We start from the raw sequence: 25,005 nt of genomic DNA on the forward strand, positions 1-25,005 counted from the left end.
TATCCACCCTCCCTGGGAGCAGCTTTGAGACTGCAGCGCTAACATCCTGTCGACAGTACAGCAGACAACAATTGAGCTTAGCAGATCTGCCTCTTGGTACCAATCATTGATCATTTGTGACTCATCGGATTACCTTTCTTTCACCCATTATGGCATTTAGCCTGGACAAGAACAGCAACTTTTGACCATATCTGCATTGTCTGATTAGATTAGAATAATACCTAATAAAATGGCAGCAGCATGTAGGTTTTGTAGTACCTAATAAATATAGTGTTTTATACAAATGCTTACAAATTATTACACAATGCATAAAAACATATTATACAAAACTTACAAGAAACAAAATAAACATAAACCCTGCTGTAACTAAATAAGTAAAAAGCAAAAGTGCATTTAAATAACACAGGGTTTTAGTAATACTGTTTTTGATAAAAAATAGCATAGAAGACATCCCACCGTCGACAAAGTGAGCCTGATCGGAACGATCCTACACTGTCTAATATTAAAAACCCTACCATCTGTCAGAGTTGACCTCAGTGTGTGAATAAGGGCAAACAAAAGGACTGGGTCCCAACCTGTGGACACCAGTCTGGGGAAGCCTTTAAATGTAATTTCCAGCTCAGGAGAGGGAGGCCACACCACGGCTTGCACAGAATGCAAAAATACAGAGGAAAAAAGCACAAAAATTGAGCTCTTTTTAAGTTCGTATACATGCAGCACATAAACACATGGTCCCATTGGCCATAAAGCATACAAAACCTACAAGAAGCAAAATGAGCAAAAACCTTGCTGTAAAAACATATTAGCAGAGTTGGGGGGGGGGGTTTCACCAGCGGAAGAATGGGTAGATGTCCACATTCAACTATAATGGGTTTGGTATCAGAAACATTCTACCTAACAGTCTAACCTTAATCTCCAACCAGTGATAGATCTTTTAACAAAGTAGACTGTAATATAAAGGTAAAAACAATATATGAATGTACTGTGTGGTCTAATAAAATCTAAAAAACGATCAAGAAGTCGATTTGAAGCTCTGTAGAGATATATAGATCACCAGATAATAAAGGCAGTCTGTTCTTCAAAGGTTGATTACAAAAGATGAGTTGTCGATGGCATCACTTCAAAGAATGATACAAATCTAACAATAAAAAAATCATTAGAGAGAGATGGGATCCATTCATGTGTTGTCACAGTTACATATTTACAAAGTTCCAATCTGTATACCAGTTTTTTTTTAGTAGGTTTTTTTTTAGTAGATACTCTGTCTTTTGTGACTTAAAATGAGAAATAATAAAGTGCATGGCAAAAATTGAAAATACAGCTATTGTCAGGAGTATTGGCATCTATCTCAGCCCCAAAGTCTTAGGGCCAATTCAGAGAAGCTGATCAATGTTAATAAATAACCACCAATCTATAATATGTAAGCCCATCAATGGTCATTTAAAATGTGGTTTTTAGGTAGGCCAAAAATATTTTTGTGTGCTCAGAAAGAGCATTAATACAATCTTTCGGTGTACATGGAACATCATGTTCTTGGCAGCACATAAACTGTTTACATGGGGCCATACGCAGCGGAGAACAATGATTTTTAAACTTATTTAAAATCTGATGAATGAGCATATTGCTTTTACATTGACTAATTGCTTGGCTGTTTAGACAGACCGATAATGAGCGATCTTAAAAATGCTAGTTCCCAATTATCGGCCTGACTTTATGGGCCTTTACTCACGTGGTCCCACTAACAACCAATCAGAAGATCCACTGGTGTTTTGTTGCAGGCCACTTCATGCTACCTGTAACCTGACCACTCAGGTCCTGGGCACTGTCATAACCCAACCTGGGGATAGCTTGCGCACATTTGTGGGAACCCTGTAGGTGAGACATTGGAGCTGGTATGGGCACCTCCTCTCTGTGCAGTAGATCCATTTTCAGTTTTTGCCCAGAGTTTTACTCTGTATTATCATGATATATTTCTGTTACACTAAAGTTGTTTTTTTCTGATTACTAGGTTTCATATACTCCACTTCTTGTTCTTTGTTATTAATAAACCTGCAAGAGAAGAAAGAACCGTAATTAATGTTAATCTACATTTAACTTATCGCAGGATGATGAGTTAAATTGACTCTATACGATAGTTTGATGGTACATTTTGGTGTCTCAATAGAAGAACAGTAGGACCATAAAGCCTTATTTTAAAATGAATATTATTTATTTTATTCTCAACCATCTATACACATTACTCCATAATATTAAAGCATAAATGTATGCACATTTATTAAAATCAGAAATATGATATGTGCATAAGCATGTTAATATACTTATTTTACCGTAATTAAAATTTAAGATTTTTCTACAATTTGATTTACATCCACTTATGATTAATCCAATTGAATAGACATGATCTGGAAAGGTGCATGGTCCTGTCTAAAGTCAGTCGGACACAGAGGTTTTGTCAGGATTTCTGACAAAGAATGGCGAAACGCGCGTAGGGGCGGCAGGCCGCGATCCAGGTTCTTATTTCTAATGTAAGTTTTAGTTTGGCACATGTATTATTTGGGGATTATCCCTGTTTATTTGCACTATTGGCACTTTACAACGATTTTTTTTGTACTTGAGATCTCCTGCATTTGCAGATTACGTTCTACAAGGTATAATTAGAGTTCAGGAAAATTGCTCCTATACCTTTTATGGTCTGTATGCTGTCTTTCTTACATAGTCTTTATTTATGGATTATTAGCTAGATATAATTGGTTATTATATTATGTACAGCACTATTGCACTTTATATTCACTTAGTATTGAGGCTTCTCATCTGTATTGATATATGATGGTCTATAAAATAATTTAAATTTATAATTAATTGAAGTCCTTTCACTTATTGATACGATTGTTTATGGCTTTTTACCATACTTATTCATAGACTGTTATCCATACACCTGGTTTTAATTCTCCCTTTAGTCCTTTTGTTATAATTAATAAGATATTTGATTTTGTTAAAAAAAACTCTTGACCTCATTTTGTCCTTTGACACTATTAGGGGTGGTTTTGTGGTGATGATCTGGAAAGGTGCACGGTCCTGTCTAAAGTCAGTCAGACACAGAGGTTTTGTCAGGATTGGCCAATCTTCTAATTTGTTTGGGGGTCGCTCAATTGTCCCTTGACAGATTATGTTAGTCGACATAAGAATCGGGCAGTTGGAATTCAATGACTCGATCATTCGTTTGGCTATGAGTTAAGCCACTGCCAGATGATTCTCGCAGCATTTCTCTCATAGAAAACATAGGAACACTCACTCGGTGGAGCACAACATTCATGTGTATGGGGAAAGCGGGAGAGATACAGTAGCTGTCAGTTGAACAATAATTAAACTGACTGCTGACTAATTATATTGCCACCTCAATAGTGATCAATTCATGTCACAGTAAAACAAACATATGAAATTGAAGAAAATGTCCACAAACCTTCAAGAAAATAATGTGTCGAAGAACATATTTGGAGAACATTACAAACAAAAATAGCTGCACCATGGAAAGCCTTGAAGAAGAAAGCAGCCTCCATTAATTTTACATTTCTTTTGGAGTGATCAAACTATTTAATTTCTGACCATTAGAGCAGAAGAATGAGATGAACACCATACCTCAGTAATAGATACATGCCTATTTGGAGTTTGCCTAAAACTGTTTTTGATACTGTTTGATAAAACCAACATGACATATGTTTGCTTTATTGCAGATGTTATGTCTGGAGGAAACAAGTCAGCACTCACCTGGCCAAAACCATCTCTATGGCAAAGCATGGTGATGGTGTTTTGGGTATACTTTTTGTCATGGTTTCATCACTCACTGTGGCCTATGGATGTCATGAGGGACAACTCAGTCACCCTACAGGATCTGGAGTGTGCTGGACTATCAAAGTTGTGAGTGATAGCCAAGTCATCCAATCTGAGGCTGGGGAGTTCTGGGCTGTTAGCATTTTGGTTGACAGCCCTGCTGTTCAATCTGTCTCAGCCTGCGGGCTTTCCACTAGGTATTTCCCATTTGTGTTAATTTGCTAGCTATTTAGTTGAGCAGATCATTGTCAGCTGTAGCTTTGCTCAGTAATATGTGTGCTTTGCTCTGTGTCTGATTTCCTGATCTTGTTGCTGGACTTTGCATTCGTTTTCACTGTTCATGTGCTATCCCTTTTGCTCTTAACACTCTTTGAACTCAGATACCTGACCCGGGACTAGGCCTTTGACTATGTTTTTCTTATCCCCTTATCTTCTCCTAATCCTGGCATTTGACCCTGGACTGTTACTTGAACATGCCTTTGTCTAGCCCCTTTGTACTGTCAGCCGTTCTGGTATCTGACCTCGGATCTTCTGACTACCCTGTCTCACAGCTTTCTTTTGGAGCACAGTATGTGAAATTTCCACTTGCAGACCAACTAGGCATTTCATCGGAGTCTTCTCTGGGAGGCATGCACTTTCACACCTCCTATCGGTGCTTGGCAGCATCTTCAAGGCAGAGGTTAATGTGGACACCCCAGAGAAAATTCTGCTTGCAGACCAACAAGGCATTTCTTCAGATATATCACATACAGTGGGGAAAAAAAGGATTTAGTCATGCACCAATTGTGCAAGTTCTCCCACTTAAAAAGATGAGATAGGCTTGTAATTGACATCATAGGTAGACCATAACTATGAGAGTCAAAATCGGATAATAAATCCAGAAAATCACCTTGTCTGATTTGGCAAGACTTATTTTGCAAATTATGGTGAAAAATAAGCATTTGGTCACCTAAAAACATGCAAGATTTCTGGCTCTCACAGATCTGTACCTTCTTCTTTAAGAGACTCCTCTGTCCTCCACTCATTACCTGTAGCAATGGCACCTATTTGAACTTGTTATCAGTATAAAAGACACATGTCCACAACCTCAAACAGTCACACTCCAAACTCCACTATAGTGAAGGCCAAAGAGCTGTCGAAGGACACCAGAATCAAAATTGTAGCCCTGCACCAGGCTGGGAAGACTGAATCTGCAGTAGGCAAGCAGCTTGGTGTGATTAAATCAACTGTGGGAACAATAATAAGTAAAAGGAAGAAATACAAGACCACTGATAATCTCCCTTGATCTGGAGCTCCATGCAAGATCTCACCCTGTGGGGTCAAAATGATCACAAGAACAGTAAGCGAAAATTCCAAAACCACACGGGGGGACCTAGTGAATGACCTGCATAGAGCTGGGACCATCGTAACAAAGGGTACCATCAGCAACACACTACGCCACCAGAGACTCAGATCCTGCAGTGTCAGACGTGTCCCCCTGCTTAAGCCAGTACATATTAGGGCCTGTCTGAAGTTTACTAGAGAGCATTTGGATTATATAGAAGAGTATTGGGAGAATGTCCTATGGTCTGATTAAACCAAAGTAGAACTGTTTGGTAGAAACAAAATCGTTGTGTTTGGAGGAGACAGAATGCTGAGTTGCATCCAAAGAACACCATACCTACTATGAAGCATGGGGGTGGCAACATCATGCTTTGGGGCTGTTTTTCTGCAAAGGGACCAGAACAACTGATCCATGTTCATGAAGGAATTAGTTGGACCATGTATCGTGAAATTTTGAGTGCAAACCTCCTTCTACCAGCAAGGGCATTGAAGATGAAATGTGGATGGGTCTTTCAGCATGATAATGATCCCAGGCACACCGCCAGGGCAATGAAAGAGTGGTTTCGTAAGAAGCATATAAAGGTCCTGGAGTGGCCCAACCAGTCTCCAGATCTCAACCCTATAGAAAACCTTTGGAGGGAGTTAAAAGTCTGTGTTGCCCAGGGACAGGCCTAAAACATCACTGCTCTAGAGGAGATCTGCATGGAGGAATGGGCCAACATACCACCAACAGTGTGTGCCAACCTTGTGAAGACTTGCAAAAAACATTTGACATCTGTCATTGCCAACAAAGGATATATAACAAAATATTGAGATGAACTTTTGTTAATGACCAAATACTTATTTTCCACCATAATTTGCAAAATAAATCTTACCAAATCAGACAAGGTGATTTTCTGGATTTGTTTTCTCATTTTGACTCTCATAGTTGTTGTCTACTTAGGATGTCATTTGCAGGCTTCTTTCATCTTTTTAAGTGGGAGAACTTGCACAATTGGTGGCTGACTAAATTCATTTTTTTCCCCACTGTACTACTCTCCAAAAGCAACAAATGTGAATATTTCTGAAACGGAGTGATGCTGCGCAAAATGGAAATGAGCGGCAGAATAACTTTTGCAAGGTATTTAATTTAATTTTTATTAGCAACTGGCAGGTCTTCTTTAAGACTTGAAATGCTGTCTCAACAAATTGATGTGTTCAGATATAGCAAACTTATGTAAATGTGACATTTTAGAGTTTTTAGTTTTAATATATTATCTATTTTATTGCATAAAATATACCATCACCATTACATTACATATACCATCTCGGCCATTATAGGTGATTTAGTCTGATTAAGAAAAGTGTATAATCCATTTTAGGGTATGGCTGCAATATGATGATTCAGTCAGGTCTCCACCAGTTCTACTGCTTCTCCTACTCTTCACTAGGCTGTGTGTTGTGCACAGGTTTGTTTCACTATATTCTCTTTACTATCATTATACTTTCCCTAAGACATGCCTGAGGCCTGTGTACACATATTTCTCGGCCATAATGTTATATACCTCATGCTGAGCAGAGGTTACCTTAGTTTGTATGTAAAAAGATCTATTGCTGTCTTAGGATGTTTTATTCAGAAGTACAAATGCTTTTATATTATGTTTAATCTTTTCATGCCTTATTTTATATTTTTTTATCTTATACTATTCGGTTTATGCAGTCCGTAGCCACACTTTCTCTTCATTATACAGGATTTATTGTCTGACTTGATACTATACAGTATGTTTAATGCATATTATAAGCACCAAGATTTTCATGTCCCAGGTTACATTGCCTATTTTTTACATGACACAAACACAGCACAGACACTTTTACATAGCCCAGTATGGTTTATCTACCCTATGTTTATTCTTCAATTCCATAGGCGACAGCATTTTCTAAGACCTCGCATTCCTGCTTGTGGCAGAAGGTCCGCTGCCTATCACGAGGCAATATTACGATTCCAATGTGTCAGTTTAATATCTCTTTGTACCTTACTTTACTGTATCACTATTTTTTGACCATACATTTTTGCTTGTGTTACAGCTTGACAAAGGGCTTTATTAGCCCAAATGGTTACAGAAGAACGTCACTGTTATAGTTATGCACAATTATTGCATCAATTTACGTTTGTGCTGTTTGTGAGGCAGTGTCTGGTGATACATGTGAGGGTCGCTGTATGTTCCCCCAGGATGCGCACGGATGCGTATTGAGGCCATGGGAGTGCATTGCTGTCACAGGTGTTGGTGTGATTGCAATGCGGAATAAAAGTAAGTGTCAGCCTTGGGCAAACTATATGTCTAATGCAGATTTAAGAAAACCTTCTCTGGGCTTTTATGTTTTGAAAGAGACTACAGGATAGTAGTGGTGCAGTCCGTGGCAGCCCTGGTTAGGGGCGATCAGCGGTGTAAACAGGAGGCTCCTAAGGTGAGGGGCAAGCAGCAGTGTAAAAAAGAGACCCCTAAGGTAAGGGGCGATCAGAGGGTATACCAGTTGTCCTTTGCAGAGACTCGTCTCGCCAGGTATCAGCCTTATGACTTATTGCAATTAGTGGAGGAATGGCTCCAGCTTGAGACTTTGACTCTGGCCCAGATGGTAGAGAGAGTGGTGGTCGACTGACTCGTGAGAGCTCTGCTGGCTGCCCTGCAGCATTGGGTGGGGCAAGAGGACCTGGACACTCTGGACCAGCTGATAAGTTGGATTGAGCAGTATACAGCCACTTAGGATTTTGTACAGGAGCTTGTGAAAAGTCCACAAACCACTGTTGGGGCTAACAGGACCAAACCCTTGATGAGGGGGTAACTCAGAGTGAGGGTGACAAAAGGTCTGTTTCTCCTAAAGTGGCTCCAAGGAATAGCCGTGCCATATCGATTAAGTGTTGGCGATGCCGGGGACCAGAACATGTGGCTGCCAACTGCCCCCTGGTAGCTGAACTCATGGACTGCAGGTATGGTCGCTGGGTGTCTATGTATGCCCAGCCAGTCTGTTCTCCCGACAGAAAGCCCCAGCTGTGTCAGGTACTCGTGAACGGGTACCAAACAGAGGCTCTACTGGACTCGGGGAGCAGAGTGACTTTGGTCCATTGGTCCCTTGTTGCTGGGGACTACCCCAAAGGATGGGAAGTAGAGGTGATGGGTATCCACCAGGAAATCCAAGAACACCCGGCTGCAGAGGTTCATTTTTTTCCATCATGTGGGGACATTAAACATGTGGTGAAGACCCTTCCATATGGGACTGTGTTGGGAAGAGACTTGCCCCTGTTCTGGTCCCTGTGGTAGATCAGGGTCAACCCTCTCAAGGTAAATGTTGTTCTGGGCATAGAACCTGAAGATCCCAAGTCAGGGATACCTCCCATAGGGGTTGCCAACCTTGGGACAGAGTGTAACTTCGATAGGTTCCCCCTAGAAGTATTGGTAGGAGAAGCTGAGGATGTTTTTCCGGGTGCAGAACCCGAAGATCCCGAGTCAGGGATACCTGCCATAGGCGTCGCCAACCAAGGGACAGAGTGTAACCCCGATAGGTTTCCCCTAGAGGTTGTGGCAGGAGAGGTCGTGGAGACCCCACTGAACCCCGAGCTGGAAATGTCCCCTGGTAAATTGAGGACAGCTCAGTTCCAGGGTCCCACACAGAGATGCAGGTATAAAAAATGCACGTATAAGAACAGAGCCTGGAGGAATCGGGAAGGTGTGGTCATGGAGGCGACTAGGGACGTATGTATGAGGAACCCTCTGGCACCATCCAAGGATGTGGCCGGGGATCATTGTAAATTTGATAGAGCTCTCGCTAGACAGCAGCATCAGGAGGGTCAGGTTTGGGTGCGACGTGGTATGGATGTATGCCCGGAGTTACTGGGGCACACTGTGGCATTTCGGTGGGACATAGTCACCGAGGCATGGGTAAGGGTACAGAGGAAACGGTACCAAGTGACTGAAGGCAAGTACTTAGGTCACAGGATGAGCAGCAGGCTTAGTAAGCCACAAATAAACAAGGTCGAAACCACCCAAAACTGGCCCAAATCTAAGGAATGTAGGCGTGTCTTCTGCAATGGAGAACGGGGAGGTGGGTGGTCATGTAACAAAGTATGGAGGAGAAACGCAAAGGAGAGGGATGCTTTAATCAACCGATGGTTCCAGTCCCTACTTTGGTTTCTCAGTACAGTGTTGGGAGGGGGTGTCACCAGGTCATGCGGAAGCCCTGTCACGCGCCCATGTGGGGAGACAAGTGTTCAACCCCACAGGTTTGAACAGAGGGAGGGGGTATGTGAGGCAGTGACTGGTGTTACATGTGAGGGTCGCTGTGTGATCCCCCCAGTATGCGCACAGAGGCGTATTGAGGCCATGGGAGTGCATTGCAGTCACAAGTGTTGCAATGCAGAATAAAAGTAAGTGTCAGCCTTGGGCAAACTATTTGTCTAAGGCAGATTTAAGAAAACCTGCTCTGGGCTTTTGTGGTTTGAAACAGACTACAGGATAGTAGTGGTGCAGTAGTAGTCCATTAATTCCTGGCTGGGTTTTCCATGTGGCTGAAGGTCACAAGTTGCTTGTAAAAACCCCTGAAGCAAGGGTTTGGGTGTGTCAGGTTCAGTGTCGGTGTCAGTCTGGTGTTTGCAGGAGTAGAGAGCAGAAGGCTCTGCAGAGCTCCACCTGTGTGAGCCAACACAGGCAAATGGAGCAAAACAGCCAAGGCAGCTCAAAGGCTTGGCACCCACAGCGCACACAGTGGTGTAGTCACCCACTGCAACTGGTCTCGGAGGTGTACTGGCATGTTTATCAGGTGTACTGTGTATTCCTGTGAGTTGAACATTAAAGAGACATTGTACACAGCGGTGCAGTCGCCCACGGAAACTGGTCTTGGAGGTGAGCTTGCAGAAAATATGGTTCCCAGCTGAGATCCGGAGGATATTGTGTACTGTGTATTGCTGTGAGTTGAGCATTAAAGAGACTTTTGCTTTGAACTTTTCTGGGTCACTGCCTCATCACTGCATAGGGTGCTATCGCTGCACTATGTGTTATACATGTTAAATTGTGGACTATTTCTGGGCTCAAGCCAGTGGGACCCCTTGGAATTGCACTATATATACAACAGTGCTAATTGAGAAGGTGCTGCTCGTTTCTACAAGCAAATCACTGGTTGCCCAGATGTTAAACTTATTCTGTACTATGCTTTTGATTTCCCTGACACCTGTTTATATTGCAGATTGGAAACTGCAACCAGGGAAAATCTATGTAGGAAAAGAGTCAATAATTCCTTAATTGTCTTCTCCCCTATCTGTCCCTAAACAAAATCCAATAGTGACATTCGCCATCATGTGGCAGTGGGCTTCATACATTCTGATCACAACATTAACTAATTGTCATGGTTTGTCTGGGTCGGTTCTTCTAGAGTTAATTCCTGTAGCCTCACACTGATCCTGGGTGGACTTTTTATAGCCTCTATCTGGGAGTTTCCTTTGTCAGTGATACTTCTGCCCTTGGCTAAGTGTGTTGACCCCTGAGTGTGTTTTGTGCTGTGTGCTGGTTTGCCTGATTCCGTGGTTTTTGACTCGGTCTGTTTTCTGGATACTGTTTTGTGGATTCCATCTCTGTACTTTCTCTGTCCATTTGGTATTGACCTCTGCTTGGCCCCTACTATCCTTTCTGTCTAGTCCCTTGGTACCGTCACTTTATCCCGTGCTTTGACCCCGGCCTGATCTGATTTGTGTCTGTCTGTGACACTTGGTAGCTCTGTCCTTTAGTTACCTTTCTAGCAGTTTTCCTTCAGCTCCTAGCTCCCTGGAGCTTAGGCCACGCCCCCCAGCAGTCAGGTGATTCAGGTCCTGTCAGGCCTGAAGCAATCTCTCTCCAGTCTCGCTTGCCCCGCATTCCTGGGAGCCTGTGGCTCTCTGCAGGTCCTGTCTTCCCAGGAGATTGCATTGGTGAGTGTCACTTACAACTCCCGTCGTGATACTAATAGCCTCAAGTTCAGTTTCATTTTTTTTCTTAGCTACAATAGATCATTGTATAAGGTTTGGATGTGTGGTCCATATATGCAGGCTCAGACTGGCCCACGGTTTAACCTTAAAATCCTCTGGTAGGCACCTATGAAGGAGTACTAATCAGTTGTGCCATTACACTTGATTCACAATTTGCAGAAAAAGGTATAAACTAATTCATTTAACAAGCTATCTCAATTAGTATTAAATAGAAGCAAAAGTAAATTTTTGAACTAGTGTCAGGATATTTTTCCATGTAGCAAAGAGTGGGCCCCAAGAATCAATGCTACTGGTGGGCCTTTGCAACCCCAGTCCCACACTGCGTATATTTATTTTTCTACATTTATGTTGTAAAATCCAGTAGTGACCCAGCGATTCATTGCAGTCTTTACAATATACTCACCGCTTTCCTTAGTAAAAGTTGTAGCTGTAATTGACAGGAAATCATCTTCTGGGTATTTACAGTAGTCTACCAATAAAGCTGTTGGATCTTGTGTAAGCGCATCATTACTATTAGGTAATGGGTTGTACTTTCTTGTATTAAAAAATATGATCGCATCTTCTGAGCTGTGCAGTTTGTATAAGACTGAAGAACAGCGAGAAATCACTGATGAGCAGGTTGACTTAAAAAGAGGTAGGAATCCTGGTTTACACGCATCCTTAGAGGATGGAATCTTCTTTGGAGGCAATCTTGATGTTCTCACTAGGTATTGTTGGCTACTAATCGAGTCATCATTGATTTCTTTCTTAAATAGGCTGTTTGCCTGGAGTGGCTCATGGCTAGCCATTATCATATTTTTCTTATTTACTTGATTATACGTTGATTTTTCTACAGATTTCTTGATATTTTGGGCAATTTCATATGGGCGCATTATTTTACTCCTGCTATATAATACATATTCATTGCCAAACAATATATGCAATGGTGGGACATCAGTGCTTTTCTCTAGCATGTCAGCTAACCATCTATTATTTTCAAGTATAGAATATGTAGGACATTGAAAATCCAAGAGCTGTAAAGAATTTAGATGGTTAACAAGAGGAGGGACATTTGTTATATTTTGATTTGGCCTCAAAACCACTGTAGCTAAAGTATTAGCATCTGATTTGGATAACTCTAATTGGTCCTTATATTCATTAATTTTATTTAAGATATTTTGCTTTGGTGATGGTTCATATAAGACTAAACGTGTTACCAATGTAGAGTTATTTTCAAGTTTGCTCTCATCTGAAACTATTGTAGATTTTGGTATTTCAGCACATGTGTAGGACACAATATCGAAATTTCCTGTGCTGCTATTGGCACGATCTGTTTGTTCTGTTTTGACATATTCCCAATGTGATATTGTCTTTTCCTCGTCGTCTCCAGTGGCTTCTTCAGCTTTATAGACTTTCTCATACATCGTTTCTGCCGGCTTCTCTAAGTTACAAGTGATATTTTCATCATCAAGCTCTTTCTCTGTAATCCTTCCTGTGTTTTTTAACCAGTTAACCATTCCAATAGTTAAAGACAACTCTGTGTCACATAGTTTTAATAAACAATCTCTACCTTTCCATGCATTCTCAGGATTGTCATCTCCATCAAGGCCTAGTGCCGGTTGAGACGCCATATTTTCCTCAGACCCTACACAAAAGCTATATACAGATGTAGGATTGTCTTGATTGTTATCGGGGGCAGACACACAGTCCTGGACAGTCCAAAGCTTCTTTTCACATGAGTCAGAAAATAACTCATAAAGAGCATCTCCACTGTAACTATCCCTTGGAAATGGTCGAGCATTGCCAACCTCATTATTACTTTCTTCCACTGCCGGAGAATATGAGTCATAATACCCCTCATCACTTGTGGACATGGGAGATTCAGCATCATGAATATTTTCATTCAAAGACATTAGATCATTGAAAGATAGATTGGAAACTTGATCGCTTGACAAGTTGCCATTACCTTCTACCTTATTGATATCCTGACAAACTGGTAACCTTTCGATTTCAGATAGGACATTTGAACACAGACTTTTTGCAGATGCTTTCAGGTGACCACGTAGTCTGGAGAAGTCAATAGACTCAGATTTGGCTGGGGAGGCAAGTTTCTCAACTCCTCCTTGAAAACTAGCAGCTTGCGAACTTGGCTTAGATATAAAGGTGACTCGGCTGTTGTCGATATCAATAAAAGAGGCACTTTCATCTGCAAAGATTTCCCCGCAGCCAGTGAGAGAGTCAAAACTTTTTAATGACGCAACATCCTCACATAGCGCTTTAAATGAGTCAACAGCATCAATGTACATGTCGTAATCCGGGCAGTTGTGAAGAAGGAACTCATCAGAAGGCATCTCGCCAATACTTAGTTGATATTGTCTTTCACCTGCTTTACTTTCCTTCATCTTAAACACCATTGGCTGGCTCTCATCCTCTGATATGACATCTTGTTGCTTATTCTTCTTTAAATTGAATATATTTTTTAAACTCTTTTTGGACTTTGTAAGAGAAATTCTTTTTCTTGGCAGCGATTTCGCAACAGATGGTACAAAAGGCATCTGAGGCACAAAATTTCTATAGTCTATCATATTTTGTTTATATGCTGCTTGTGTGTTGGCGTCTATGTCATTTCTTTTTCCATCTTGATCTTCTACAAGGCCTGGGGAACTGAGACTGTTTGGTATCTGGTATTGTACTATTTGACTGGTAATTTTCCCTGGTTTATCCTCTCTTATAACACAGTCATATGTTTTACTTTTTCTTATAAACCTTGGACATCGGACATTTTCAGTTTCCTTTGTGTAAATACCATTAGACATTCTTTGTGTCTGTGCAGAATTTCTTTTGCTATTACATTCACTAAGGTTCTTCTCAGGCTTTACATTCTTCATTACTTTATATGTGACTGTTGGTACCTTTTCTTGAGGGTTTTGGGTAAAAGTTTTTATAAAGGTCTTGCCTCGAATTTCACAATCATTAATTTTTTTTCCAAGTTCAACATTCTTTTTTCCTTTGTACATTACAGTTGGTATCTTTTTTGTTGGGTGTTGAGCATAACTTTTTATAAAAGTCTTACCACGAATCAGTTCCATTTTCAAAATAAATATCTGAAAAAAAAGTTACATTTTTAATATTGGTATCAAAATTTTGATATTTTTAGTAGGAGTGTCTTTTTTATCACATTGATCATAAATACCCACAAAACACCATAAATTGTACAAGTTGCTGTAAAGCTGGGAATGTACAAAAGATAAATGTGGGCCGAAGCCTCCAATTTCAACAGTTTCAGTCAATGATCTTAGGGTATGTGTAAGGGGGTATCTCATATGACATAAGAGTTTAGAGATATACCGTAGGCATTGGCCATGATGGATTTCAAAGAAGTTATTTCATATGTATGGCCAGAAGAAGGGATGGCTGAAAACAGTTTGTGATCTCATGCAATAAATCTCAAGACTCTTTTACCACATACAGTAAATGTATATTTCCCCATAAAAGTACTAAAATATAACAATTACTGGATATACATTAAGCATATACCCTCCACAATGAGAGCACAAATAAAAAGCTGGTATATATATATAAATTATAGGTGTATGAGTAGAAAAGATAATAGTAATATATCCTAATATATATATATATATATATATATATATATATATATATATATATATATATAACATTTTCCTAGACAGGCTCAGACTGGCTCACAATAGGTGAATCTCCCGGTGGGCTCCTGGAGTAGGCCCCCAGCTTACCATCTTGTACATCAGCAGTGCATGGCACAGTAGAATTGATGCACTATATACAGGCAATCATCTTGCATGGGTAGGAAAATTAGTTTCTGGGTTGACTTTTCACATCGTAGAGATGACATCAAGTAGTAAGCATGATATTAAAATAAATAACTTTCGTGAACCAGAAATGCTCCAAAACAGTTTGTGCCTATTGATGTGTAAATTGTGCAACTAATGAAAATGAAAAATTCTATATATTCCAAGATTCCGGTATTTTCATGAAGAGCTTCCTGTAATAACAGTGTAATAGAAATGTGGTGGTCGGTGCTCATAGAAAGTCAGCAATTCTACTACATAGAGGCGATCTGACCATCGCCTCTATGCAGCAGAGCCAATTGAGTTGTGCCAACTTCTAATCTCTTATGGAGACTATTGAAGCATACCAAAAGTAAAAAAAAATATGTTTAAATATATATAAAAAAATAAATATATATAACTGTTCAAATCACCCTCACTTCGCCCCATTCAAAATAAAACAATAAAAATGAAATCAAACATACACATATTTGGTATTGCCAAGTTGAGAATCACCTGATTGATAAAAAAAAAGGATTCACCTGATTGCTAAATGGCATAGAGAGTAAAAAAGTCAAAACGCCATAATTGCGTTACTTTGGTCACTGCAACATTGCATTAAAATGCAATAACGGGTGATCAAAAGATCGTATCTGCACCAAAATGGTATCATTAAAAATGTCAGCTCGGCACACAATAAATAAGCTCTCCCTCAACCAGAGATCACGAAAAATGGAGACGCTACGGGTATCGGAAAATGACGCATTTTTATTTTTTTTTGCAAATTTTGGAATTTTTTTCACCACTTAGATAAAAAAGCCAAACAAAAAACAAGTATGGGGCTACGGGGCTGCACTTTTTTTTGCAATTTCACTGCAATTGGAATTATTTTCCCACTTTCTAGCACGCAACATGGTAAAACCAATGGTGTCGTTCAAAAGTACAACTCGTCCCGCATAAAATAAGCCCTCACATGGCCATATTGACGATAAAATAACAAAGTTATGGCTCTGGGAAGGAGGGGAGCGGAAAAAGAAAACGCAAAACCGAAAAAAGCACCGGTCATGAAAGGGTTAACGACTGACAATAAAAAATTCCAAACCAATGATAAATTGCATTTTACAGGAAAAAAAAGTTAAACATTTTTCCTGTATAATGACCTTCGAATAGTCTATGGATGAGAAATGCACCCAAGACGATGTAATACCCTATGAATAAGCAATATAATACAGATACATTTTGAATGTTTTTTTTGAGGGTCATGTACCAAAAATGTACTCCAGACTACAGAATAGTCTTTGTGTGATCAATATAACTATAAAATTTTGAAAACTTTTTTGGAGGGTTATATACCGACAAAATGTACCCAAGAACACGTAATACTGTATGGCTGAGAATGTAACCCAGCAACATTTTTTTACTTTTTTTTGAGTCTTGTATGTCACAAATATGTATCCCAGAACGCGGACTAGTGTATGGGTAAGAAATGTGAAGAAACTAGCAACATTTGCAAATGCTTTTTTTCTACTAGTATATACCACAAAAATGTGACATAAAGCACGTAATACTATATGGATAAGTAGTCTAATCCTCAACTATTTTTCTACATTTTTTGTACATTTTATATACCACTGTAATGCAACAATAACTGTATTACACTGTATGGATGAATCTTTGAATCCACAACAACATTTCAAACAAAAATATTTTGAAAGTGTAGTTGATGTACTTATACAGTCATGAAGGCTTGGCAGAAAGTGCAAAGCTAGATGGAAAATATTATTAGGGTCATCCATAGACCCCTGAAAGGCAATAACTGACGGGTTCATTAAAATATTGAATATTACAAACACTTTATGTGCTGCTGACATCTGGTTGTGTGGAAAAGTGTGGGCTAATCCAGGCTATGTTCATTTTTATGTGAGTGAGCCTGTCTGTATTCTCTGTTAACAGGCAAAAGTGCCTGTTTGTTATGACCCCCGGCAACACTAAAAACCTGCTCAGACAAGATGATAGCGACAGGGCAGCACAACACCTCCTAGGCATAGAAGGACAGCTCTTGACAGGTATCCAGCTTTGAGACCCAATATTTGAAAGTTGCAGCAGAATTAGGGATTACGCTGGTTTGGTCAGCCAGGTATTGCTTGACCACATTTAAAAACTTTTCCCTCCTTGTCAAAAATACCCAGTAATCAGGCCCTAGGCACTGGGCTGGTGTAATGAAATTGGCCTACACCTTTGATAGTGTATCCCCTGCCTCTGTTGTGTGTCTCCCTGGCCCCTCCTCCTTGGTTGGGCAAGGAAAGATTGCCCCCTGCCACTAGCGTAGTCTGATGGGAATGTTTTCAGCATATTTTCCACAATGGCCTTATGGTAGAACACTATTTTAGAAGACCTCTCCACCTAAGGAAGTTCTCCATTGTGTGGGTCTAGCAGAGTGAACAATCAGTACTCTTTTTTGGCCAAGATGAATGCAGCCCGAGGGACATGGGAAATGCAGTAATACATAAAGTCAGCCATAGGTGCCATGCTCCATACAGCCAACACTTCTGTGTCTCAACTATGATGACAACTCTCCATCTGCACCTCCCTCTCCTCCTCCTCATTCCCACGCTCAGGCCATCCACGTAGGAGAAACAGGATGGTGGTTGTGTTGGTACTACTGACTATTGTGCACTCCACCAGCTTCTGTTCCTCCTCTTTCTCCTCCTCGGCGTTCACTTCCTTATTGTTACCCAATCAGCACTGAGCAGATAAGATGACGCTGGGCTGGCTACAATCTCTCTGTTATGTCTTTCTCCATCCCCGCCTGGTCCGTGAGCAAAACTTCATGCTTATTTGTGAGCAGCGACTGTTTAAGTAAGCACAGACGCAGGATAGTTGTGCTGACTATGGCATCATCTTTGTGGAGTCCTCAAAGTCTTGGAGAAGCAAACAAATGTCAGACATCCATGTCCACTCTTCAGTTGTTATATGCAGATCCTGACCAGAATTCTGATGGGTGTGTTGAAGCTGGTACTCAATTACTGGCCTCTTCTGCTCACAAAGCCTTGCCAGCATGTGCAGTGTGGAGTTACAGCATGTGGTAACATCGCACACAAGTCGCAGAGCTGACACTTGTATGTGCTGCTACAGCAGTGCCAGAGCGGCGGCAGCTGTAGCCGACTTGCGGAAATGGCCGCTGACGAAGCATACCTTGACCAGAAGCTCTGTCAAATCTGGGCATGTTTTCAGAAACTGTTGAACTACCAAGTTGAGCACATGTGCCAAACATAGTACATGTGTGATCTTGCCAAGCTTCACAGCCGCCACCAGGTTACAGCCATTACCACACACGACCATGCCTGGTTAGATGCTCAGCAGCAAAAAACATAGATCTGTCTGGCCCTTTATTTCTTTAAGTAACTGCTGCAGTATGCGGTTTGTGTCCTAGACAAATTAGATTCAGCAGAGCCTGTTACCACTTCATTGAGGCATGGCTGCAGAGCTTCCAGCTTCTGGTTGATGTGGACAATGTGCTCTGAGATAGCACATTGGAGATGGAGGATGAGGAGGAATAGGAGGGGGTGCAGGACCTGCTGTAGGAGGTGGAGGTAACCCTGATAGGAGTAGGGCCAGCATTCCTCAGCATCAGAAGCATATGCGCCATGCCAGGGTGTCACTTGGCCCCAGCCGTCACAATGTTCACCCAGTGTGCCGTCAGGGAAAAGAAGCATCCCTGGCCACGAGCACTTGTCCACATGTCAGTCGTTAAGTGGACAATGCCAGTAAGTGCGTTGGTAAGGGCAAAGTTCCTGTACATGTGCTGGTACAAGGCAGGGACGCCACATCAGTACAAAAAGTGGTGGCTGGGGACCGAGGGACGCTGCTGCCATAAGTCGGCGGAAATCCTCCATATCTATCAGCCTATATGGCAACATTACCACTGCAAGCAACCTGGAAATGTGCCTGTTTAGCATTTGGACCTGTGGGTGGGTGGCTGGGTGGCTGGGAACTTTTCTTTTTTGTTTCATAGGCCTGGGGTAGGGACAACTGAATGCTGAGCTGGGGCAAGGAAGTCCCTGATGATGGTAAGTCAGAATGTGCAAGAATATGTGTAAGGCAGGAGATATCAGCACTAGTGTGTTGGAGAGGGGATTGGGAAGCACCTTGCACAGGATAAGAGGCAGTGGTGTCACTCGATGGCACCGTTCGTGGACCCAGGCGTTGTGCCCACCGAATCAGGTGCTTAGATAACATGTGCCTGATCATGCTTGGTGGTGGTTAGGTTCTTAGTGGTCAAGTCCCTGTTGATCTTTACATGGCACAGGTTGCAAATGACCACTTTGTTTGTCTGGAACTCACTTTAAAAATAATCCCAGACTGGGGAACACCTAACTCTTTGACGGAGAAATCTAGGACTGACGGTGCTCTGCAGAATAGTTTCCCACCTTCTGCCTCTGGTCACCCCACCGCCTCTGCCTGTCTGTTTTGGTGCTGCTGATCTCTCCCCCTCTACTTAGCGGCAACTGTGTCTCATCATCATCTTCCTCCTCCTTATCCCAAATTTGCCCGCGGTAATGTTCTTGTGGCCGTGTCTGCTCTACATTTTGTGCGTAACTTAACACCATGTTGTCCTGTTCTTCTTGGAGCATGCAGGTTGAGCGGCCACAATAAAGAAATGTTGTGGTAAAAATTCCTCGGACTGTGCTAGTGTGGAACAGGAACCTATGTATGGGCGTGTTTCTTGTGCTGCAACAACAGGCGTAGTTGCACCTGCACCACTTCCTCAGCATCTGCATGCACCATCATCAGCACTTCCACTTCCCCATCGCTTAAGGTACGCTTTACTCATTTTGTAATTGCTAGGTCTCTTGAAACCAAGTTTATTTTTAACAATAATTTAATAAAACAAATTGGTAACCTGCAGCAATCAAAGCTGTTTTTGTGAGTTTACTAAACCGGAATGTAACAAAAAGAACGCAAAAAGTGTATGGAAGACAATCAAATTCAATCCAGAAAATGTTTCAATGCTTTTTCTCAGTTTTAGAGATCACCAAAATGTTCACAGACCACATAACACTGTATATCTGAGAAATGGAAGCCTACAAAATTTTTAAAAGCTTTTTTGCAATTTTACAGAACACAGATATGTTCACGGACCATGTAAAACCATATACTTGTATGTGAGAAATGGAAGCCTACAAAAGTTTGAAAAGCTTTTGTTCAATTTTAGAGATCACAGAAATGTTCACAGACCACGTAACACTGTATGTCTGAGAACAGGAGGCCTACAAAATTTTTAAAAGCAGTTTTACAGATCACAAAAATGCTTACAGACCACATAACACTGTATCTCTGATAAATGACAGCCTACAACATTTTTTAAAGCTTTTGTTCACTTTTGGAGATCACAGAAATATTCACGGACAAAGTAACACTCTATGTCTGCTAAATGGAAGCTTACAAAACTTTTGAAAAGCTTTTCACTTTTAGAGATCACAGAAATATTCACAGATCACATAACACTGAATGTCTGAGAAATGGAGGCCTAAATTTTTTTTAAAAACTCCACACTACGGAATATTGGAGGCCTAATCGCAGTCTACAGACTGGATTCTGTCTCACTTCCTGCTCCTGTGAATCTCTCCCTCCTTAGGCTAAATGCAGATTGTATGTGCTGCAAACAATTAGCCCTTAGAAGGACTGTTAGTATGATGGCTCAGCGTCAGCACCAGTATCAACACTACAGCCCTCTGATTCATTGCACTGCGCACACAAGACTTAACAAGCACTCTCTCCCTCCAAAATGAAGTGTCACAGACCTGTGCAATGGCGTTAGTTTGCTGAAGCGGACGGCGCCTGTCTTTTATAACCTCTGATCATGTCACAAGGCCTGCCAATCACAGTAATGCCACAACCAAGGCGGCTGCGGCATTATACACTGTGTGCAGAATTATTAGGCAAGTTGTGTTTTGATCACATGATACTTTTTATACATGCTGTCCTACTCCAAGCTGTTCAGGCTTGAGAGCCAACTACCAATTAAGTAAATCAGGTGATGTGCATCTCTGTAATGAGGAGGGGTGTTGTCTAATGACATCAAAACCCTATATAAGTTGTGCTTAATTATTAGGCAACTTCCTTTCCTTTGGCAAAATGGGTCAAAAGAGAGATTTGAAGGGCTCTGAAAAGTCCAAAATTGTGAGATGTCTTGCTGAGGGATACAGCAGTCTTGAAATTGGCAAACTTTTGGAGCGTGATCACCGAACAATCAAGCGTTTAATGGCAAATAGCCAACAGGGTTGCAAGAAGCGTGTTGGGCAAATTAAAGGCGCAAAATAACTGCCCATGAATTGAGGAAAATCAAGCATGAAGCTGCCAAGATGCCATTTGCTACCAGTTTTGCCATATTTCAGAGCTGAAACTTTACTGGAGTAACAAAAAGCACAAGATGTGCGATACTCAGGGACATGGCCAAGGTAAGGAAGGCTGAAAAACGACCACCTTTGAACAAGAAACATAACATAAAACGTCAAGACTGGGCCAAGAAATATCTTAAGACTGACTTTTCAAAGGTTTTATGGACTGATGAAATGAGAGTGACTCTTGATGGGCCAGATGGATGGGCCAAAGGCTGGATCAGTAAAGAGCAGAGAGCTCCACTTCGACTCAGACGCCAGCAAGGTGGAGGTGGGGTACTGGTATGGGCTGGTATTATCAAAGATGAACTTGTGGGACCTTTTCGGTTTGGGGATGGAGTGAAGCTCAACTCCCAGACCTACTGCCAGTTTCTGGAAGACAACTTCTTCAAGCAGTGGTACAGGAAGAAGTTGGTATCGTTCAAGAAAAACATGATTTTCATGCAGGACAATGCTCCATCACATGCCTCCAACTACTCCACAGCGTGGCTGGCCAGTAAAGGTCTCAAAGAAGAAAAAATAATGACATGGCCCCCTTGTTCACCTGATCTGAACCCCTTAGAGAACTTGTGGTCCCTCATAAAATGTGAGATCTACAGGGAGGGAAAACAGTCCACCTCTCGGAACAGTGTCTGGGAGGCTGTGATGGCTGCTGCACGCAATGTTGATCGTAAACAGATCAAACAACTGACAGAATCTATGGATGGAAGGCTGCTGAGTGTCATCATAAAGAAAGGTGGCTATGTTGGTCACAAATTTTTTGGGGCTTTGTTTTTGCATGTCAGAAATGTTTATTTCTAAATTTTGTGAAGTTATATTGGTTTACCTGGTGAAAATAAACAAGTGAGATGGGAATATATTTGGTTTTTTATTAAGTTGCCTAATAATTCTGCACAGTAATAGTTACCTGCACAAACAGATATCCTCCTAAGATAGCCAAATCTAAAAAAAAAAAAAAAAAAAGAAACCACTCCAACTTCCAAAAATATTAAGCTTTGATATTTATAAATCTTTTGGGTTGATTGAGAACATAGTTGTTGATCAATAATAAAAATAATCCTCTGAAATACAACTTGCCTAATAATTCTGCACACAGTGTAGTGACTCACAGGCAATCCCCACAGCATGCTTATTGGCTGTGTAACAGGAGCCAAAGATGCGGGGCAGAGATCCGAGTAACGAGCACATCCGGGCACGGTGATACGCAAGTGATAACCAAAAAATACTATCTTGTCTCCAGAATGGAGAGAATTTTTATTGTATTCTTTAAAGGGATTCTGTCATCCCAAAAACTTAAATTAAACCACTGATATAGTCATTTAGGGGACCCTATAAAAATCATACCTCTAGTATAGTTTGTACTATTTTGTTTTATACAAAAAAGTTTTACTACATATGTCCCTCCGCACTTATTCCTTAGCTCTATTGACAGTGCTCGCTTCGAGCGCTACCTGAATGTAACTCTTGGCCCTCCAAATTTCCTCTGCCACTTCAGGAGCACAGAAAGTGCGCACACACAGTATCATTGCATGTGGGTATGCTCTCATTACCTCTGTCCTGTCTGCAAAGGCCACTCGCTGCTCACAGAATCACAAAGTAGTGGGCAACCAGGAGAAAGGGACAAGAGCTTGAGTGCACAGCGTATCCCTAGGCTTCTGTGGTGTCAGTGCGGTCATGTCGGGCCACCAATTCAATTCACTCAATGCTCGAAGTGTACGCCATTAATTGTGATAAGGGCAGAGGATGCTGATTGAGAGTGCGGAATGGCCTCTAATTAGTAGATGTAAAACAACACTTTCTATTTAAAAGTACAGTAGTGAGATGTGCACTACGGGTATGATTTTTACATGGACTAAGCCCTATTTATGATTGTATGAGTGGTCTAATTAGGGCTTTGGGATTGTAATGCTCATTGCCTAGGTTATCGCCCACCTCTACAGTCAATCAGCAGTGGCTGGTCTCATAGGCAAGGAGCAAAGTGCTTACAAGCTCTTTGCTATGGAGATTGCAAGTGCTGTTCTGCTGCATTTTTGGATCCAGACAGCTTTACAGCCCCTGCTCTTACAGTATCGGAAGGCGCATAGTTTGGGCCTTTGGGGTAACCTATGAGAGATTTCTCACTGTGACCAAGCTAACTCAAATGGGGTATTCCCATCTCCAAGCTTAGATATCCATAGTTACGACCACTCCTATAGCGACAGTTAGTTAGTTAGCTGTGAGTAGTCATAACCATGGACACCTAAGCTACTGCAATGCCCTGAATATGGGGTAAGCAACATAGCGAATCAGATGAACTACACTACATTTCTAATTGGAGGTATTTACTAATATTATTATTATTACACCTACTACATATTGGGATAGGATCTTGGACATGAGAAAACCCCTTTCAAGTTATACTTCTTGTAGAAACCACACTGTATATGTGAATACAAGAGTAAAGTGATTTTATAATACACATTTAGAAAAGACAAAAGCTACGTGACAGCTGTACCACAGAAATTTCAATGGACAATTAGAATGATATTTTCACTTTTTGGATAATCCTTACAGAATCTGTACCAGAATAAGTGGGAGATTACAGTAATTCATGCATTGAATACATATGCCCGCGCCCGTTTATAGGAAATTATTAGACAGATTTCCATAGGTCACCAGATTACAGGCTATGCTGTTAGTGAAAACATTGCCATACACTATTCCTGATATATTGACATCAGATCTCACCCATCATCAAGATCTATACGTCTTTCACGGAACGCCATAGTATAATGGTTCCTGCTGTATATTATATGCTCTGCAGTAATAAATGCAGAATCTCAGTAAGTGAATAGTGAATATACAGCACTCCAGGCTCTGAGCACCAGAAACAAAGCGCTGATCTCTTCATAGGGAAAAGAGAAGCATTAAATCTCACACAGAACCCACCATTGCATCATTGATCTGTGCTCGTAAATGAGAAACGTGTCCATCATGAACACACGGAAGCTGCTGAAAATGGGAGACGTTCGCTAGGGAAAGCCGTCCTTCTGCATCTCTCCTGTTTGCCTGGTTACTCATGTGAACTGTATGGATAATTATAGGCTCCCGCTGCTGTATGGCAGGGAAGGAGACGCAGGCGGCATACAGGAATGTGAGATGGAGATGGAAAGATCCTTCTGCTATTAAATACCATAGGATCATACATTAATAAGACATCCATTGCAAAACATAAAACAAACAGAATTTTTTTTTTCAATGGTTCACAACAGTATATATAGCATAAAAAGACATCGATCACATGGTTAGATTAATACAGGGTCTGGGGAAATATATTACATGGTCTTGGAAACAGATCATGATGTTTACCTGGAGGCAACAGATTCTGCTCTGTCTTCTAGATATACCCCCTCCTCCTCATCACCCAGCAAAATCTGCCTTATAAAGAATGAAGAGAGATTCTGTACTCACCGATAAGGCTGCTATATCCTGGGTTTAGAGCATTTTTTATTTTATGGATTACTGCGATTTTTCCCAAGAGGTGATGATGTGGGAAACAAGTGCTGCTTGTGGAGGCTGCTCTTCTCCTGTGCAAAATGTGGTACCCACCCTACTCCCATCTGATAATGTCTCAGCACATGTATTTCCTGTAGCCTCTGCAATGGGAGACATACTGCAAGAGATGCATGGCCGTCTC

The 25,005-nt window shown here is 41.2% G+C and overlaps 1 protein-coding gene across 1 annotated transcript; it reads right to left on the reverse strand.

Moving 5' to 3' along the window:
* Nucleotides 1–1,251: 1,251 nt before the first annotated feature.
* AMER3 (APC membrane recruitment protein 3) lies at nt 1,252–25,005 on the reverse strand. Its single transcript, XM_077291095.1, has 3 exons — nt 24,780–25,005; nt 11,544–14,223; nt 1,252–2,049 (listed from the first exon to the last, which is right to left on the reverse strand). Exons 2-3 carry the CDS (start codon nt 14,206–14,208, stop codon nt 2,012–2,014), a joined length of 2,703 nt encoding a protein of 900 aa, XP_077147210.1. The 5' UTR covers nt 14,209–14,223; nt 24,780–25,005; the 3' UTR covers nt 1,252–2,011.

The sequence above is a fragment of the Ranitomeya variabilis genome, chromosome 2, assembly GCF_051348905.1.
Source record: "Ranitomeya variabilis isolate aRanVar5 chromosome 2, aRanVar5.hap1, whole genome shotgun sequence".
Lineage (NCBI taxonomy): Eukaryota > Metazoa > Chordata > Amphibia > Anura > Dendrobatidae > Ranitomeya > Ranitomeya variabilis.

What these genes read in the sequence shown, in the direction of transcription:
- AMER3 (XM_077291095.1), bottom strand. Translation starts at nt 14,208, where the DNA reads ATGGAACTGATTCGTGGTAAGACTTTTATAAAAAGTTATGCTCAACAC. An exon ending in AACTTTTACTAAGGAAAGCG is followed by an intron (nt 2,050 to 11,543) that starts GTGAGTATATTG and finishes CTTCTCTTGCAG; the next exon opens with GTTTATTAATAACAAAGAAC.